The sequence below is a fragment of the Ipomoea triloba genome, chromosome 13, assembly GCF_003576645.1.
Source record: "Ipomoea triloba cultivar NCNSP0323 chromosome 13, ASM357664v1".
NCBI lineage: Eukaryota > Viridiplantae > Streptophyta > Magnoliopsida > Solanales > Convolvulaceae > Ipomoea > Ipomoea triloba.
This window is the reverse complement of record NC_044928.1, coordinates 7105442-7126874: the sequence shown is the minus strand read 5'-3', so window position 1 is coordinate 7126874 and position 21433 is coordinate 7105442. Positions and strand designations below refer to the sequence as shown.

General features: G+C 32.2%; 1 protein-coding gene and 1 pseudogene across 1 annotated transcript; one reads left to right on the top strand and one right to left on the bottom strand.

The window, feature by feature from the left end:
• Nucleotides 1–7100: 7100 nt before the first annotated feature.
• LOC116003198 lies at nt 7101–7237 on the bottom strand (annotated as a pseudogene).
• Nucleotides 7238–10692: 3455 nt separating this feature from the next.
• LOC116000809 (transmembrane protein 64-like) lies at nt 10693–14815 on the top strand. The gene is made up of 4 exons (XM_031240646.1): nt 10693–11397; nt 12234–12470; nt 12571–12788; nt 14139–14815. The coding sequence occupies exons 1-4, from the start codon at nt 11092–11094 to the stop codon at nt 14317–14319; spliced, it is 942 nt and encodes a 313-aa protein (XP_031096506.1). The 5' UTR covers nt 10693–11091; the 3' UTR covers nt 14320–14815.
• The last annotated feature ends 6618 nt before the right edge of the window (nt 14816–21433 follow it).

Genomic DNA, 21433 nt, shown 5'->3' with positions numbered 1-21433 from the left:
AAAAAAAAAAAAAAAAAAAAAAAAAAAAAAAAAAAAAACAACTCTTTAGTCTATCTGTGAACACAAACAAACCCTACCCTTCTTCTCCATATGGATTCGTTGGCAAAAACAGTTGATGAGCGAAATGGCAGAGTATGCTTCGATCAAGTGGCCGGTGGCGGCGAGAAACAGATCACGTTGTTGCTTTGATCGTGGACAGAAATGGAGCTTTTGGTCTTTCGTCTGCTTCGTCGTCTTCAATCGTGGATGGAAAACAGTTGATGAGCTTTCGTCTGATTCTTTGGTCTGCTTCGAAGAGAGAGAACAGGGATCGCAGGATTGGTAACGCGGCAGCAAATGCAATTTTTTTTAAGAGATACAACGCGCCAGCAAATGTTGTATCTTTATTATTTTTTTAAAAGAGATATGAAGTTGGTTTTTGTAAACGGCTATTTTGTGGTACAAATATATGTGGGTCCACTTTTATTTTGGATCTGGTCAAAGTGGATTCGGGTTTTTCGTAATTAGACGAAGAGATTGATATATTGTATGCTCAAAACGATAATATGTGAATAAGAAATTGATTCTCAAATAGACATATTTGAGTTGGAAAATAGAGGTAAAAAGACTTTTTAAAAACACTTGTTCAGAGAGAAGGGATTTGCACCTATATATACAAGAGCCTGTTAGAAAGATATTGAATTGTATAGCATAGATATTTTCCCTCACGCAAGGGGGTGCTTGACTCGTGTACGCCAACCTTGTAACCTTTTTTAGATTAATGTTTATCTGTTATGAAGATTACACAAATTGAATTTATTATCAGTTTTAGTGTCATGATAAATGCTATTTATCCATTCTTCCTTCTCTTGTATAAGCATTTGGTTGAGCATGTGATTTTACAATACCAGAAAATCTATAGCTTTCTACCTCTCGGAACCATGCTCATCTTCCTGCAAACTTCTGTGTTCATACCACTATTCTAGCTAGTTCGCTGGGTTTATTTGTTTGAGTGCTTAGTTCGCTGGGTTTATGCGTTTGAGTGCTTAAACGTTAAAAATTAACTTGTTTTATCCTGAGAAACTTATGCAACAACGCTCATAGCACGGGAGGTAGCAGATATGGTTTTAAGGATGATGTGAGTTTCACATGACTTGAGCTAATCAACTTACTTTTTGTCTTTCGTTCTTGTGCTTGTTTTTTTTTTCAAAAATATTATTTTCATAGTAATATTTCGTAACATAATGCATGTGTGAATTCACCCTTTTGTTTTATTTTTTACTTTTTAGATATAGGATGGAAAAAAATGGAGACTACATGAAATGAGACCATAAAATTCCTACAAGGTCTGTGGTTAAGAGGAGTCGAACCAACCACTACATCATGAGCATGGTTCATCTTACAAGTTGGTCCAAATGCATAAGACTTATTTTTAGTATACTAAAAGTTTAAAAGTTTATTTTTGATATATTAAATGTTCAATTTTTATACTATTTAAAAATAAACTTTCAATATATTAAAAATAAATTTTTTATATATTAAAATGAACATTTATCAATGATCTACATTGCAATATGAATCATAGTTCATAATAATTTGTCAAGTCAAACACCATGTGACGACTAAAACATGTGTAAAGAAAATGTGTAATTTATCTTGTGTTCTATTTTACTTGTTTACTATTGTTGAATACCAACTATTTATTTTTATTTATTTTCTTTAACTTTTTTTTATACTTCTTAATTTTGAAATTTGACTTTTTATTTAATGTGATTTGAAAATATATACATTTTAGAGTAATGATAGAAACCTCTAATATTTTCAGCCTCCAATCCATCCCTCATGATGTGAGAACATCTAATTGATGACTAAATTCTATTTTGAATTAACGCATGGTAGGGTCAACCAATTCATAGCACACAATGAATGAATGCCACATCAGGAAGGAAAATATTGGACATGAAATTTAGGAGGGAAAGAAAGCATTTTCCTAAATTTTATACACTAATAGTAAGTTAAATATTTTAAAATTAAATTATAACTTAAATCAAGTATCGTTAATTGAAATAGATATTAAAGGGCAAAGAGAGAGTACATATTAAATTTTATAGATTGATGTTAAATTAAATATTGTAAAAAAATTAAAATATAAATAATTTAATCAGATCGCGTTAATTCAAATAAACACATTTAATAAAACAACTATCTGTTGACCATAAATATAATATAAACATAAATGTGCAGTCCAACTATTTTAGTTGAGATGGAGCACATGTTTCAATTCTATCAACTTACTATCAAACATAGGGTGTGTTTGGTTCATGGGTTTATATTAGACACAATGACTGGGAGTGAAATTAAAGTTATATACACTATTTGATTGATAACTTTTTAAAACACCGTACAAGTATATGATTTGATTATCTCTATATTTACAAAACTTATTACCTAATTAACTAATTTAAATTAGGTATCATTCCATTAATTTAGCTTTATGCCTCCTCATCTCATCGTCTCCTCACTGCATTGCCTACACATTTCATCGCCAATCTTAAGATCAACTACCTTGATTTTTTGTTTTGTTCTGTTTTAAACTTTGATTCCAATTATAGGGTCATACATAATCAAATTAACATCAATATTGGTAATCATTTCAATTTTACATTACTACCGAACATATAAAATAATTTCACCAAAACTCATTCCAATTATCAAGTACTCCATATTTGATTCATATTTGATTTCGATTCCCAAGTTCGAACCAAACACACCTAGTTTATTTAGAACAATTAATAACTAAAAGATTAAGGCTAATAGGTAATTACTAAAAACCAGTGTTGCAAAAATCCTGTCTAGGCACCGGTTAATCGGCGCTGGCCAGCCGCCTAGCGTATCACCATAATTGGTGATCTAGGCGGCCGCCTAGGCACCGACTAGGTCGCCTAGTCGGCCGATTAGCTATTGTTCCCTTCTCTTTAAATGGGTTATTTTACTCAAAACCACATTGTTGAGTGAAATAACCCTAAATTGTTCAAACTCTAGATTTTTTTAGGTTAATATTTAATATTTTAGTATTAACTATTAAAGTAGTAAATAGTGTATAATTATCAAGTCTAAAAAATTTAAACAAATTTTTAAAAAATAAAAAATACACAGACACCTAGACGCTAGAGGCCTTCCGAGCGCACGAAAAATGCCTAGCGATTTTTTCAACCATTCTAAAAACTAATCTCTTACACCTAATTTTTGAATACGACCAAAATAACAGCATTTTATATATATATATTTTTTGAAATCTACTGACTCTATTATAATGCAATATCTACTCTCTCAACCTATTGAAGCCTAAGGCTCGAACCCACCACCTCTCATATAAAGGGAAGGGTTTAATACCACTAGACTACAAGGTCCTTGGCAAGAGCATTATATTTAATTCAACTTGAGTGAGCACCAACTGATTTGACCTATCGATTGTTAACAATTTCGAAACTCCATCAACATCGTTGACTACCTTTTTATAGTAAAATTTTAAGAATTAATTCCAATTTTAAATTTTTATTATTATAATTTCTAAATTTTTTAATTTCTGAATTTAAAATCAATTTAGATTTAATTATCATTATTGAAAATGTCATTTTTCTTTCACTGGATATATATTGATAAATGACCTGTGAGTGACTATTTTGAAACATTATTTTTAGTCGAATTTGTTAAAAAATTTTAGCAAAAAATAACATTTTAGTAGCTATTTTGTGGTACAAATATATGTGGATTCACTACCAATTTGGTTCGGGTAAATGTGAATTCAGGCTCTTCGAAATGAGACGAAAAAATTGATATATTATACGCTAAAAATAAATAATAAATGAATAAGAAATTAATTTTTAAAGTTTACCCATTTGATTTAAAAATTGAGAAGTCGTATGGTGACCTGTGATTGGCTGATTGCCTTCCTGTGCTATTTGTCTATCACTAGTACTGCGCACCATTAGGTGCTAAAAGCACCAGAAGGGAATCAATTAACGAGCATAACAGTAAGGGGCGTTTGGTTCACGAATCTTGGATTACCCCAGGTAATAGGATTACCTCCAGAAAGGTAATGTGAGCTTTTGGGAATGTAAGATTAATGTGTTTGATTTGGATTGTGGAATATAATATTACTTTGTTTGGTTAAGGGTTATATTTTAGGTTATATGGGACAATTTACTATAATGTCCTTATATATATATATATATATATATATATATATATATATATATATATATATATATATATATATATATATATTTATTTATTTATTTGTGTGCCTTTATTGTGTGTATTTTTATTTATTTATATGTATGAATGTATTGATGCTTAATATTAAAAAAATAAATATATAAATATACACACATGTATATTTGATTATATAAACATATATTTATTTTATATATGTTATTATGTTATTATTATTATTATTATTATTATTATTATAAGAATTAGTTAACCAGGGCAAAGTTGGAATAATCCAAGGTAATCTTAGATTACCTAAAAAAACGGGGGTAATCACATTACCTTGAAACATTACCGCCACATCAGCTTTCAGGTAATATAACATTACCATGTAATCTCATAACTTGAAACAAACAAGGTAATATAACATTACCAGACTCAGATTATCTAGGTAATCTCAAATGACCCGAACCAAACGGCCCCTAAGTGTTATCATAGGAGACTGGCGTTACAATGCTTTTAACACCCCTAGGAGGCACAAATCGATTTTAAGGAGAGTGTGATACACATGACTTGAATTTCCATTTTTCGTTCTTTCATTAGGATTTACACACTAGTTTTCCATGCACATTGTGCGAATTAGATAATGCCCAATATCTGTTTTTAAATAAGTACTTCAAAGTATATCAATGTAAGATTATATAGGAGATGTTAATGCATAGGTAATTGGATGTTGAATTTGTTTCTTTAAATAAGTAATTCAAAGTATATGAATGCAAAATAATATAGGAGAGATTGATTATAATTGTCATTAAAATAAATGTTTGAAACTTTATAAAAACGCTAGTATAAATACTTAATTTTAAAAACAATAGTCTAAATAAATACTAGTTTTGGTAACAAAATTATATTTACTATCAATATTTGGTAAAATCAAAGTGGATTATGTAGAGATGGATTTCATGTATTCATACATTAAAAATAGATAATTGGTGAATGAAAAATTGATTCTCAATGTATATTTATGTAATTGGAAAAAAGAGTGGCTTGCGTCCAAGGATGTGATTGAGAAGCTCGTAGTTGAAAACGCTGTCACCTATGACTTGTGATGCTCTCGGTTGAGATTGAGGATCAAAATAAAGAGGTTGCGCCGACCTTGGATGTATAGAGCAGTGTGGTGGGGGGGGGGGGGGGTAGTGACAGGTAATAAGAGGATTCATATGGTGGGAACTACATCCTTTTGGTGATACATAAGGGAGCCCGAGACGAGACTACTCCCCCCTTGGAACAAATTCACATTAGAGCATGGTTGAAAAATCGCTACGCGCTCTTCGGGCGCCAACTAAGCGCTCGTGTGTTTTTTTTTTTAATTTGTTTAATGTTTTTTATTTTTTAAGACTTAATAATTATAAATTATTTAATAATTTAATAGTTAAACTAAAATATTAAATATTAACCTAAACACATCTAGGGTTTGAACGATTTAGAGTTATTTCGCACAAAATAACGTCATTTTGACTTAAATAACCCAAAAAAAAAAAAAGGAAACAATAGATAATCGGCCGGTGCATAGGCGACCTAGTTGGCCACCTAGCTAGCCGACCGCCTAGGCCACCGAATATGGTGATACGCTAGGCGGCCGGCCCGCTTCTAGCGCCTATCGACACCTAGGTGCGCTTTTTGCAACACTGCATTAGAGAGGATGATTCATTTTTGGCAGAATCAACGCGGACTTCGTGAACGGATGGCAGCAATGCACACGGGTCTCGTGGGTCTGGGGAGGACCCTTGATAGCTTAGAATTCACTTTCCTTTCTTGTACACCTTGGGCTAAAAAAATATTTTATAATTCCTCTTGATGTATGCCTCCGAGAAAAAAAATTTCTTAAACACTACGCCTCCGTGCTTCACCTTAAGAAAATATTTCGTGCCAATATTTCTAGATTTCCTTCAACAAACGTTGCCATTTTATTTGGATCGTGTATGCCCCTCAAGTTTCCCCAGTGCCCGAGTTTAACTGAATACTCTCCCGGCCCGAGGCTAGATTCTAAGGTGCTCGGGTTCTCTCGCTCTTTGTTTCAGTCAAATACTTTTAGGTCACAACCCCTCATTCCCTCAAGGAGTCCAGACTTATACTTACAATTAAATTGTTTAGTAAAATTAATTATTGAATAAGTTTATAAGTTTAAAAAAGAAACAAAATGATAAACTAATATATTAGGATTTTGATTAATGAAGGGTAGATGATGTCAATTTTGTAAATTAATCAAGATTTAAAAAACAAATTAAAAAGCAATGAGCCTATTTTGAAAAAATAAACTATTATTTTAAACTTATCATGTTTAACCAAAAAGAGCTTATAGTTTATTTGTAATCAGTGTTGCAAAAATCCCGCTTAGGCACCGATTAATCGGTGCTAGACATCGCCCGGCCGCCTAGCATATCACCATAATGTGGATAGGCGGCCGGCTAGGTGCTAATCGGCTAGGCCTCCTAGGCACTGACTAGGCGGCCGATTAGCTATTATTTTTTATTTTAAAAAAATGAGTTATTTCACTCAAAACAACATCGTTTTGAGAAAAATAACACTAAATTATTCAAACTTTAGATATTTTTAGGTTAATATTTAATATTCTAGTATTAACTATTTATAATTATTAGTCTAAAAAATTAAAAATAATTTAAATAATTTTTTTAAAAAATAAAAATAAAATAAAAAATACATGAACGGGCGCTGATTAAAAAATATTTATACTAATAATATTGTTTCTTATCACCAAAAATTAAAATTCCATCTTATAACAATTTTATATTTCTTCTTTTTTTTTTTTTGAAAACAAAAGAGGGTGGGGGATGCAACACGAGGACTTCCCAGGGGGTCACCATCCTAGTACTACTCTCGCAGGGTGGGGGATGCAACACGAGGACTTCCCAGTGGGTCACCCATCCTAGTACTACTCTCCATCCTAGTACTACTCTCGCCCAAGCACGCTTAACTTCGGAGTTCTGATGGGATCCGGTGCATTAGTGCTGGTATGATCGCATCCATTTTATATTTCTTATTTAATCATCATTTAATTTTACTAACTTTTTGTTATTGACATTATTCAATCACACTTGCTGGGTATCTAAAACTAATCTTTTTTTTTTAGCTTTATTGATTTATGTCTTCTTTTTTTTTTTTTTTGTAATGTATTCGTTTTACTTTAACGGAGCGTGTTTAGTTGGAGGGAAGGAATTATATGGGAAAGGAATTGTAATTCCATGGGAAAAGAATAATGTAGAAATAAAGTGGGAGTTTAAATTTCAGTGTTTGGTTTGCAGGAATAAAATTAGTGGGAATTTCAATTCTCATGTTTGGTATACATGGGAATTGAAAGGGAATAAGTAATATAAAGTCCAAAATGCTCATTGTTGTTGTTGTTGTTGTTATAATTATTGTTGTTGGTGCTATCACCACCACCACCACCACCACCACCACCACCATTATTCATCTTATATGACAAGTATCTCTCGAACCCATTTGCATGCATATTCAAACACCAAAAAAAAAATTTAACATATTAAATTCAAAATTTGTTCTTCAAAATGTAGGCAAATACAATATATACAAATCAAATTTAAATACTTGAGAGCATACTTGATTAAGATTGACCTAGAATAATTATTGCTCAGAAACGGCGTTCCCTGTTTACAGTAGTCCAAGAATATTACACGCATCATCTAGAAGGGAATGTCAAACATTAATTTTAGGTTAAAAAAAGGGTAATTTTGTCTTAGGATTCTCTTTTTTTTTTTCTTCCTAAAATCCATGGAATTAAAATCTCAAGGGGGGCATGGGATTCTAATTCCACGAAAATGAGGGAATTGCAATTTCGTGGAATTGCAATTTCCTCCAACCAAACTACAAAATATATTTACATTTGGAATTAGGTGGAAATTAAGTGGGAATGGAATTCAAATTCCCTCCAACCAAACGCCCTGTAAATGTATGTTGTACACTTTTAATAGACAAAAATTGTCTCTACTACATTCTCATTAGACAAAAGTAAACATACACCGTCATAACACCGTTACTTATTAATTCTAGGGAAAATGGCACTTTTCCCCCTATGTTATGTGCATATAGCACTTTTTCCCCCCTGTGTTATTAAAGTGGCAGTTTTCCCCCTCAGTTATTTTAAAAGTGGTAGTTTTTCCCCTGTAATGTTAAATTGATATTTTTACCCTTAAAAATAATTATTTCATTTATTTTTATTCTCCAACCAATTATTACTAATATGTATGGAAGATCACGGTTCGATACGAACCTAATCGAACATTGTAGCAATTAAACTTAAATAGTATGGACGGGTAGTTACGGTTACGATTCAGAACCGAAAAAATAAAATAAAATAATTGTTGAATTTAGACTATTTTTAAATAAGAAATAAAATTTAAAAAATAAATAAGTTTTGATTAACGGTTCAAAATCGAAATTATAATCGAACCGTACCGATTTATCAAAATAAGTGTTTGATCATTTTCACTATATATGACTGTGGTTCAGTTCCGGTTCACGGTTCAACAATTATTTAATTTTATTTTTTTTTGGTTCTGAATCATAACCAGAACCGTCCATACTATTTCGGTATAATTGCTACAGTGTTTGGTTAGGTTCGAACCGAATCGTGATCATCCATACATTTAAGTAATAATTTGTTGGAGAAGAAAAAATAAATGAATAATTATTTTTAAGGGTAAAAATGTCAATTTAACATTTTAGGGGGGAAAACAGCCACTTTAATAACGCAGGTGTAAAAAGTGCTATATGCACATAACATAGGGAGAAAAAAGCGTCATATTCCCTTAATTCTAACATTGATAATTCTATCATTATTACCATATACCTATATCTATCATATCTTTTTCATATTTTTCAATTATCATTTTATTAAAATCATTATATAATTAATTTAATAGTTTATTATATTTTAATTAAATTTCTATGAATGGTAAATCATATGTGTATAAAATACATATATTATTTGTGTATATATAATTTGAATTATACTTTGTAATTATTTGTATTATTAATATTTTAATATTTTAATATTGAACATGAATTTTTATAAAATACTAGTGTTATTATAAGAACGATTGTTTTAAAATACCAAAACATAACTTAGGAGGGTGTATTCAATCACGACTTTCATGAACTTTTAAATACTTTTATCAACTTGAAAAGTTTGGTGGTATTCAATTCAGACTTTTATAAACTCTTTAAAAATCTACATGTATTCAATTCAAACTTTTCAAAACTCTTTAAAAGTATACGAGTATTCGATTCAGACTTTTATAGAGTTATTAAAAGTCTACTGGTATTCAAAAAGTTACTGACTTTCACAAACTCTGTCAGAATAGGATTTTTATCGACTTTCTCTTCATTAATATAAATAGATGAAATCCAACCCTCCAACACCAAACTTTTCAACATTCTCTACAGACTTTTTTTTCCTCTATCTAAACTAGGCAAATTTTGCATCAATTTTACGGTACGTTTCAAATCTTTCATAAATACTTTTTTTTTTTTTTATGTTCAAGCAAATTTTTTGTTGCCATCGCAACAAAAGAATTGCTGCGATCGCAGCCAAAAAATTGCTGCGATCGTAGCAAGAATCTGTTGCTGTTCGCAGCAGATTTATGCGAACAACAGCAAGATTGCTGTTGTTTGCAGCTAAAATATTTGCTGCAACCTGCAGCAAATTTTTTAATTTATAATTTTCAAATTTTATTTAATTAATATGTTTATAATTTTATATAATTGTATGTTTATTAATTATTAATTTATATATATATATATGTGGAGAGACACCCAACAAGGTAAAATCAATGCCAATCCAAGATAATTGTACTAACAAGATGAATATTTTAATTCGTACTTTTTTTTGAAGGCAAATTTGTACTTTTTCATTCTAAACATTTTGATAATTATATTACTTAGCATTAGTTGTTTCATTAGTTCAAGAAATATTTTTATTGGTTATATTTATAAAAATTGATTATATTTTATTTATGAATAATATACTCTATTTTTGTGACATCAATATTTATTTATTTTTTTATTTTAATGCACTAATTTATAGATAATATATTAATAGAAGTTATGGAATGTTTGTGAGGGTGTATTCAATTTAGAGTTTTAATGACTTTTGTAAATTTTTTAATATGAAAAAGTTTTTAAAAGTTTATAAATGTTTGTTCTATGGATATTTATAAACTCTTATAAAGTTTATAAAAGTTTAAAAGATTCTAAGAAAGTTTACAACAACTCTACAAAAGTCAATTAAAATTCATCACTTTAAAAGTATTTAAAAGTTCATGAAAGTCGTGATTGAATACACCTCCTTAGTATCGTACATATATAATTTACTATATAAATAGCAATTTCATTCCGTGAAAATTCCAAATATTAAAAAAAGAGTTGAGGCGGAGAATTCTCAGCAAACCGAGAGGCAAAGCTGTCATTTAACCCAAGCTGCAACCTTTTTCCTAAAAAGCCATGGAGTATTTGTGTTTACGTTGATTAAACTCTCTCTCTCTCTCTTTCTCTCTCTCTCTCTCTCTCTATATATATATATATAATTAAACCCTCTCGTCTCTCAATTACAATTCCTCTCCCATCCGCCATTTTTCTCCTTTCCCTCCTCCTTTGAAGCAACAGCAACAACAACAACAACAACAATGCGCCAAAAGCTTAGAATACATGCACAAATTTGAAGCCACGCAATCGGTCCCGTATACGCTCTGCCCCTTTTTTATGGTTTTTCTTTTTTAAATTCATCCGCCGGGGGGATATATCCGTTGCCCATTCTCTTAAAGGTTACGTTTTGATCGTGGATCGCCGGGTCTCGATTCGGCGATGATGACGTTTGCTGCCGGGGAGGGGGCGGCGGCGGCGAAGAGTCCGGGGCCGGGGGAGGATCGCAATGGGGCGTATTATGTGAAATTGAGGAACGATGAGTTGGAGGAGAGCAGCGGGGACTGCATCGGCGGGGATGGGTCGCCTTCTTCCCAGGCGGCGGAGGCGGTGGTGGCGGTGGGTTGTGAGGTCGGTGGTCGGTGGTGGTCCTTTTGGTGGTGGGCCAAGCTGCTCCTCTTGCTTATCTTTCTTGGCGTTTTGGCTGCCGTTTTTCTCATTTGGGTCGGCCCCTTCTTCATGGATAAGGTCCACTTCTCTCCTTTTTCATTTTCAATTTTTTGTTGGTTAACAGCTAAACATAATTATTTCTGCAATTTATTATTTCTTTTTCTATTTCTAACATTTCAACCTGTCTGATGATTGGGATGGAAACATTAGCCTTGAAAGTAAATTGATATTGGCCTAGAAAATCATTAAAGATCTGTTTCTTTAGATTTCAAATTTGAACAATTTTGCTTGTAATGTGGAGCAAGATTTTAAGGTAGTACTGTGTGATAGTATGTTACTCCACGAATTATCAGAGGGAACCCACAAGAGTTTTGAAATTTCTTCATGAGAAATCAGATTTGCTGGACTTGATGAAAAACACCCAGCCTTAGAGAAGTAGCATATTTATATTTATATCCTGTGCTGCTTGTTAATCTCTAATGGATTTGTATGAACATGGCTAGAATTAATGGGTATTGCCTTGGTTTTTTTTTTTTTCTTTTTTTTTTTCTGGGGTGATGAGGGAAACTCGCAGCCAATACTCAGGATGTACATTGGGTAAATCCTGCCTTGTTACCCTAGCCAGCAAAGAACCGCAAGGAGGTAAATTAGTAGGTTGTCCATAGCTGACCAGCCCAAACCATGAGGGTTGGAATTCGAACTTGTGACCTTGTGATTACAAGTTTATATCCTTAGCCAATTTGGCTGGGGTTACCCTGTATTGCCTTGTTCAAGCAATTGCAACGTGTTCTTTTTGTTGTCTTTTTAAGTCTAGGGTTCCTCCTGGTTGGAAAACTAGTTGCAGATTTGCTATCTTTATTTCCGAGTACCTTGATGCTTATGCCACTTGCTAACCAAATTATTTACCTTCTCAGGAAATCATCCCGATATTAAATTGGGAGACGAAAACATTCAGCCCACCAGTTCTAGCGGTTTTTGTCTTTGGTTCTGTAGCACTTTTTCCGACCTTTCTTTTGCCTTCTACTCCCTCCATGTGGGTGGCGGGGATGTCTTTTGGATATGGGTATGGGTTTCTGCTGATTATTGGAGGTGCAGCTATTGGAGTTTCACTTCCATATTTCATAGGCTATCTTTTCCGCCGCAGAGTCCAAGTAACTATATTTATTTGTTTTCTAACATTCGAAGCTTCCTATTCTTTGGATTGCTTTATTGAGCAGCAGACTCTTTCTTTTTCTTTCTCTTTCTTGCCAGGTGTTTATAGAAAGATATCCGAAGAATGCTTCTATGATTAGACTAGCCGGTGAAGGGGATTGCCTTAATCAATTCCAAGCTGTGGCATTGATCAGAATATCTCCATTTCCTTACATAGTATACAATTATTGTGCAATGGCTACGGGAGTCAAGTACTTTCCTTATTTGTTGGGTTCACTGGTAGGCATGGTGCCAGAGATATTTGTCGCAATTTATACGTAAGCTCTCGCTTTCTCTTCCATATTCATGAACATGCACTCACACCGATCATTTATATACATGGTAAGAAGCATATGTGCACCAATGAAGTCAGAGACATTTGTGCTTAATGTAATGGCATAGGATTATTTGAGACTAGTAGTAAAATCTTCATCTATCCACTAACGTGCACACCCAATTATTTTTATTCTATAGTTTGATTGGAGACGCATCATACCATCAAAAACATTCTTTGTGTATAGTTGTTGGATATGATTTCATTGCCTTCACATTCCCATAGCGCTGATGACTGTTATAATGAGTGATTTTTATTCTGCAATGAGGAAGAATTATGGTGATCAAACTGTAACAAGAAACCCATAAAATAGTAATACTTGATTTTGGCCTTTGGTTAGTCAGCAAATCTTGAAATGTCAAGACTTGTTTCTGTGTTTTTGCATAGAAAGAGAACTTTGTAATACAATGATGTGTTAAGCTAAGGCATTCTATTTATAGTGTTGCAAATATTGGCTTAGGCAGCTGCCTAGGCGCTAGGCGTCCCTAGGCCAATGGGATTAAGGCATTATTCGCCCGTTTGTTGGCTGACTAGGCAGATTAATTGGCCGATTAATTTTATATATATATATATATATATATATATATATATATATATATATATATTTCAAATCATTTTTTTTTTCTCTCAAAACGATATGGTTTTGAGCGAAACAAACCAAAATCTTAAAAGCAAACAAGACTGCACAGTATCATAGTTGTTGAAGGTTGTGACCATTGTTCATGTCACTGAAACTCTGAAACTATTACTCCTTATACATTTTGTGCATGGCAGTTCAAATAAGTTATCCATTTTTAATGGCAGTTTGTTGTAATGAATTATAATTATAATTATAATTGTTACTCCACATTATTACTATTATTATTATTAGTTTTTCTTTCACTGTTGTGTGAAGTTCTTGTGAGACAGTGTTAGGCTTTGGCTTAGTCATGCAAGTTTTGTCCTACACATATCTAGGCTCCAGCATTGTCCTTACCTGTTTGAATAGAAATGTTAAAAGTGTTTACTTATAGCGTTGATTGCATCGTTGAATAGCGAGGCAATATCATAATAGCGTTGTTTCACGACATGAGACTAATCTAGCTGAGCCTCAGTGCACATTCAGGGCATCTCTCTGCATTAGCTCTTATTTTTGTAACAAGAATACGTGTAACACTAGTTTTTAGGCTATTTTTTTTCTCTCTCTATGTTGCATTAGCCTTTTCTTAATTTTAAATCGTGAACACAACTGCTGTTTTTCATCAAATTTGTATATATATCTCGAAGCTAACGTAGTATCCTCCTTTTTTCTCAGTGGCATCCTGATAAAGACGCTGGCAAATGCTTCCCACGACCAACACTCCCTATCAGCTCCACAGATCATCTGCACAGTCTTCGGTTTTTGTCTCACCGTGGCCACCACAGTACTAATAACAGTATACGCAAAAAGGCGGCTCAAGCAACTGCAGGCAGATGATGAACTGTTGTTGCAATGAACTCCCGCCAGCTTTATCTCTATTGCCCCCATTAAGACCCCAAAATGGCAATCGCTTGATGGGGTTCGAGTTCAATAAGTACTATTACTGTATAAGGGATGCACAAAAGAGCTAAAAGAGGAAGCCATACTAACACAGTAACACCACTAACATTTTGTTTCTGCAGTTTGTATAAAAGAAGATAGGGTCGGGTTTGCCCTTTTTGAAGTGTCGCGTGGCTTCTTCTTCACTTCTCTGCGTTATCGTTGTAAGTCATCCTTGTTCATATTTGAAATCCATTGCATTCTTCTTATGTACCTGGACATTATTAATTTTAACTTAAAAATAGTGAAATTCTCTTTATGAATTTGATTTCTTCCCTTTTCTTTTGTTTATTTAGTGTAATAGTGGTGTCATATATTTGAAGTGTGTTTTTTTTTCTTCTACAGTAAGTTGTATTTCGTATCCTTTTGTAAGCAATTGGTTTAAATTGTATATAAAAATAAATTAGATTCTATTCTTTTGTTCATATCGAGCTGCCCTTGAGAATACATTCAACTGAAAAATGCTGTAAATGGTGGAATCAACCTAATTTATGGGAATGGAAATGGACCAAAATGGAAAGCACAGAGCTTGTGTTTGTTACTAAAAGTTGATTACAAAGGTAGTATAGTTAAGAGGTAGCATGTACTTTTTGTACAATGAAGATAACTTATATAACACATATTCAATGGATAAGGGTATGTCGGGCATTTGAAAATGGTATGACGGTTTTAGTTCTTTTGAGTGTAATAACAAAATTTCAATCCACAATGATTGATTAGACTTTATGGGTTAAAAATGAATATTGGGCCAACTTTATGTTGGCCAAGTCATTTAGGCCAACCTTATACTAGACCAATCATTATACCATAGATTATGGTCGGTGGTTATACAGTCGACCATCGTCCATAATGCATTGTGGACCATGAATCATGGTTGATACTGCAGTTGTGTTAAATTGATACTGCAGTTGTGTTGAACAGATACTGCAATTGTGTTGAAAGGTAACTGCAGTTGCGCGGAACAGAGGTCGTGTCATCCGTCTGGAACTGCAGTTGTGTTGAACGGATACTGCAGTTGTGTTGAACAGATGAACGGTCTCTGTTCCGTGCAACTGCAGTTTCTTTTCAACACAACTGCAGTATTTTTTCAACACAACTGCAGTATCCGTTCAACACAACTGCAGTATCAGCCATGATCATGGTCCACAATGCATTGTGGACCATGGCCCACAATATAATTTGCGAATTATGGTTGTCCACCTTGTAAAGTGAACAACTGATATAAGGTACATTTTTATTATACTAAAAATATATTTTTAATACACTAAATGTTATTTTAAAAAAAAAATATTGAATTTGAGTACGGACTATTAAATAATGTACTTTTAATATAAAAGTAATGTAAATTTAATATATTAAAAATGTACATTTATTCATGATCTACAATCTGGGTTATGATCCACAGTATAATTTGTAATAATAGACCAACCTCACCATTCTCCTTGGACAGCCCAAAGCTTGGGCTTTTAAGGTTGCATGTCTTGATTACTCATTAGTAAGTTCTACATGATATGTTTTGATTAGTTCGTTGTGAAATTAAACTTTTTTTTGTGGTAATGATAGAAATTCGTTGTCAGAATATGCATTGAGTAAACTCTGCTCATATGTAATGACTCAACTAAACATTATTTGATTGAACAATTAATAAATTATAACACAATGCGTCATGTTAGACAAGCTTTTTTAGCGATACTATTATGTCACATTTTATGGTTCTCACTTCATCTCTTGCAAGATGCCAGATACCACTTATTCATTATATCATAGACCACTGATATTAACGTTCATTTTAATATATTAAAATTTATTTTTAGTGTATTATATACTCTTTTTTGAAAGTTCTTTTTTAATATATTGTATATTAAAAATGAACATTCTATATATTAACAATAAATATTTATTAACAATCCAAACATTTTATATATTAAAAAAATATTTATTTAAAAATATTTTTTTTTGATAATATTTAAAAATATTTATTAGTGATTCGACTTGTAACGTGACTCATGATTTACAGTATAATTTGCCATTGCCACTGCAAAAATGAACCATTTGGTCCTCCATTTCCACAGAGCCCACAACAGAATGGGGAGAAGCCATGATGAGCTGCTGGCTTCTTTTTTTTTCTTTTTTGGTGAGGTGGGCTGCTGGCTTTATATAAATGTAACCATTTCTGTAAAATGTCCCTTTAGGGACACTTCATAATAGTAACCAATTAGAGCTAATGATATTGTGGTCTAGTGGCACTCAGTTGTACACTCATGTGGAAGAGGGTGACTTCGAGTCTCGGTGGAGGCGCTGATGTCTCTTTGTACTTCAGTAGGTTGAGAAAGTAGTTATGAACAAATACAATACTGTAATAGAGTCAGTAATACTCAAAAAAAAAATAAAAAATTAGCCAATTAGACGTTTAGGTTGCACTATTGTTTTGTTTTTTAATGAAGGAGGTGATACCAAAAGCAGCGATCTAGACTTTTGATTAGGTACAACCCTCTTTCTTCAGGAAAAAAAAAAAAAAAGGTACAACTAGGGATGTCAATTGGGCCAACCCTGTCGATTTCGGGTTAACCCTGTCGGGTTGTCGGGCTTATCAGATTCGGGTTGTCGGTTAATTATTATTTTAATCTCGGATTCGGGTTAGCCCTAACCCTAACCTTCGGGTTGTCGGGCTTATCGGGTGGGTTAGACTATTTGAACTAAAATCGAAAATGAATACCTACATTCAATGAAACGGGTCAAGTCGTCAATCGGATCCGAATTCGTTAGAACGGGTCAACCGAATGAGCATTGAGCGCATTAAAATTAAACAAATGCAATTGCAACGGTTCGATTTCGGTTCGAATTTAATTCGGTTCAGTTTAAGACCCCCAAATTTTAACATTTCCTAGACGACAAGAGGGTCAAGGGGTGTCGCTACTTAACGGGGCGTCGTAATAACTATGCATGAAACAACACATAACTCAAATCCAAAATCTAATATCTAAATATTAAATATCAACATAACAAATTAACAATTTATAGTTGAGTTCATCTTTAGTATTTTTTTTTATCACTAGGTACATCTTTAAATAAAATTTTAATAAATATATAAATATAAATATATTATATATATATATATATATGTGCGCGCGCGCGCGCGTATTATAATATATATATATCCAAACTTGGAAGTTCATTCCAGTGAGTTCACTGGAATGAATTTCCAGTTTGGATTTATATATATATATATATTTACTAATTATATGTAATATATATTTATATTTATATATTTATTAAAATTTTATTTAAAAATGTACCTAGTGATAAAAAAAAAATACTAAAGATGAACTCACATATAAATTCTAAGTATGTTATGTTTCACATCACTTTTATAATAAAAAATATTTTTTAATTGTTCGGACTATCGGGCTAGCCCATTTAATTTCGGGCTAGCCCTATCGGGCCATCAGGCTAATCGGTTTCGGGCTCATCGGGCTAATTTTTTTATCGGGCTAACCCGTTCGGGCTATAGCCCTGTCGGTTTCGGGTTTTTCGGGCTAGCCCATCGGGTTCGGGCCCGATTGACATCCATAGGTACAACCCTTGTAAATGGGCAAATTATATCATGGATCAAGTGATTTTGCATTGTCTACCTTAATTCAAAATGACTTTCAAATTATGTGTTTGCGGTTAGCATATTATGTATCTGTAAATAAATTAAAGATACATATTATGTGTTTGTAGTTAACATATTATTACACTATTTAGTAAATGGTTGTTAGCTTATTGGGTTAGAGAAGCTATGACTACTTGATAACATTAGCTGATTGTAAAAAAAGTGTTTTGGTAAATTAGATGTTAGCTGATAGTTGTTTGATATAATTTCTTTTCTCAAAAAGCTAATTGAAAAAGTTGTTTTGAGCAATTTTTTGAATTTTAACATGTTGGGGTTACAAAAAGCTTATTAACCAAATACTTATATTGATTTTTTAACCAAGTCAAACAGCTAATAGTGGTTAAATAAGTCAAAATTGACCGATAGGCTAACTAGTTTACCAAACAGGGCCTATATGTCTATAGTTAACAAATTATGTACCTTCAATTAATTTACATATACATCATTTATTAACTAAAAACGCATAATATATATTAACTGCAGACACATAATTAACCATTATTATTCCACAAATCATGCCTACACATTTGTATGAAACATAAATAAAAATACATTTTTAATATACTAAAAGTACATTATTTATATACATAAAATATATTATTTCAAGGTCGGCCCTGGCTACCGCACAGGGCCCCCAAATTTTGGGGCCCAATTTTTTAAAAAATATTTTATATATAGTTCAATCTTTTTTGAGAATATATAGTTCAATCTTTTAATACTTGAAAATAAAATTTTAGAAGTAATTGACATCAAAATTTGAGTGAAATACATTTTTATTTAAATATGCACGAAAATGTCACTAATTTTAAATTAAATTTTGAAATGTATTTTTTTTTCTTTGTTGAATTTTATGCATTATATTTAGACAAAAAAAAAATTATTACTTTTTTACTTTTGTCATAGAATACAATAACTTAGTCTATATGGATTTCGACTCAATTACCTTAGTTATAGGATTTTATAGATCTTCTTTGACTTCAATCTTTATATTTTATAGGTCTTTTTGAATTATTTTCTTACTTTTATAAATAGATTGTTCTGGTCTCTCTATTATTATCTTTGTGTTTTTCGTTTTACTTTATTATATTTAGATTACAATTTTACTCTATTATATTTGCTTAGATTGCATCTCGAAACAAAAATGGTGAAGGTTCAAACTAAACAATTAGACAAGACTCCTATTTTTAATTGAGCGGCCTTGCATTATTTGAAAGTACATTTTTTATATATATATTTCAATGCGTATTCAATACATAAATAATGTACTTTTAGTATATTAAAAATGTATATTACATTTATGGTCCACACAACTATGTGGATTATGGTCTACAGAATAATTTACCCATAATCATTAAATCAATGTGCACAATGTAAGATGGACCATGGACCATGATCCATGCTATAACAATTGTACTTAATGGCCATTAAAAATGTTTTATGTTGTAGGCTTTAAATAAGCTTTGAGCTTATTTAATATCTACATATTATAAGCTTTATAAAAGTTTGATATATATACATGGTTTCACTTTGTAAATGTAAAAATATATTAGATAAGAATAAAATACATAATAATATAATATTAAATTTAAATTATATATATATATATATATAACGCCTTTCACTGCTACTCAATTTTGGCTTCCACCGTCGGCCTCCGACCGGAGCTCTAATGGAGCTTTGAGCCGGCAGTTTTGGTCACCTTCTATGTTTGCTCTCGCTCTTCTTCCGTCCTGAACACCGTCGTAGCTCCGTCCGCCTCCGACCACCGTCACAAATCTTCTTCTTCCGTTTTCTCTCCCTTTGAATAAAATAATAGTAGGTAGGTATTGGGGTTTGTGTTGATAGTCTTGAACTTCCAACCTTACTTTAACTTTACCCACTTTTTATTTTCTCTATTATTGTGTTTTCCTCTCGTTAGTTTCACGAGCATTTTTTCCTCTCGTTACTTTCACGAGCTTTTCATTTTCATTAGCATAAATCGTTTAGTTTGGTTTCGACAAGTGTTGATCTTATCCTGGGCGAGCAAAAAAAGAATGATCACGAAGACCCAGATCTTTGATGAAGCTTTAAGCTCCCTGAAGGAACATAGCTTCATAGTTATGAAACAGTCTGCGATTCAAGTTTTCTATAGCATACTTAGAAAAGTTGTTTCTATGTCTGACTGTAAGGAATGATTTACCATTTCATTGATCATTGATATAAACGTTTAATGTTATGTTAATGGAATAGCTACGTTTACCTTCAATATATATATATAGAGCTGTCAATACGGACTGGCGGGGCGGGGCGGGCCAAAGCCCGGCGGGCCGCGGCCCAAAAAAGCCCGCTCTTTGGCGGACCTGAATTTTTCAAGCCCGGACCACCCCGCCTTTGGCCCGCGGGCTAGGCGGGCCCCGCTTATTTTTTTAAAATTTTTTATTATTAGTTTATTTCTTTCTAAATTTTATCATTTGTACATGCAAAAATAATTAAAATAATCAATACATATTAAAAAATCATAATATTCATTGCTTTATAATATATATATATATATATATATATATATATATATATATATATATTAATATATATAATGTATATATTAATATATATAATGTATTGTGCGAATGGTTTGCTACAAACCATACGCACAATACATTATTTATAAATTATATTATGTATATAATATACAATATAATAATATATATAATATATATATATATATATATATATATATATATATTACAAATATTTATTAAAAAAATGGCGGGTAGCCTGCGGGCCAAAAAAGCCCGCTCTTTAGCGGGTTTTTATTTTCAAAACCCACCCCCTACTTAGGTAGAGGGTGGGGCGAGCCAGCCCAGCGGGCTAAGCCCGTTTTGACGACTATATATATATATATATATATATATATATATAGAGAGAGAGAGAGAGAGAGAGAGAGAGAGTATAGTTAAGGTGCGGTCGAACCTTTCTGTGCGGTCGGTGTAGTATACACTACTAGTGCTAACCAAATACACCACTAGTTTAATTGGTTTAGGACTTTACAAAAAATCAGTTGAAAATATGGTTACTAAAAATCAGAGGTTGCCTAAAGTCCTAAACCAATTAAATTGGTTGGAACCGAAAAAATAACAAAAGAAAAATATGAAAATACAAAAATATCTTTACTAAAAATTTTAAAAAATTATAAAACTGACTAAAAGTGTCAAAAAATAATAGTCTGAAATGTTAAATGACAAAACAATAGTGTGAAACTAAATTTAAAATTGCCACCTAATACTAGGGAACTCTAGTGACTCTATATATCTTATCTTATCTTATCTTATATACAATAAAGCCAAGAGATTTTGTCAATGAGATTCATCCATTCCCCCCCCCCCCCCCCCCCCCCCCC

What these genes read in the sequence shown, in the direction of transcription:
- LOC116000809 (XM_031240646.1), top strand. Translation starts at nt 11,092, where the DNA reads ATGATGACGTTTGCTGCCGGGGAGGGGGCGGCGGCGGCGAAGAGTCCG. An exon ending in TTTTCCGCCGCAGAGTCCAA is followed by an intron (nt 12,471 to 12,570) that starts GTAACTATATTT and finishes CTTTCTTGCCAG; the next exon opens with GTGTTTATAGAAAGATATCC. An exon ending in ATATTTGTCGCAATTTATAC is followed by an intron (nt 12,789 to 14,138) that starts GTAAGCTCTCGC and finishes CTTTTTTCTCAG; the next exon opens with TGGCATCCTGATAAAGACGC.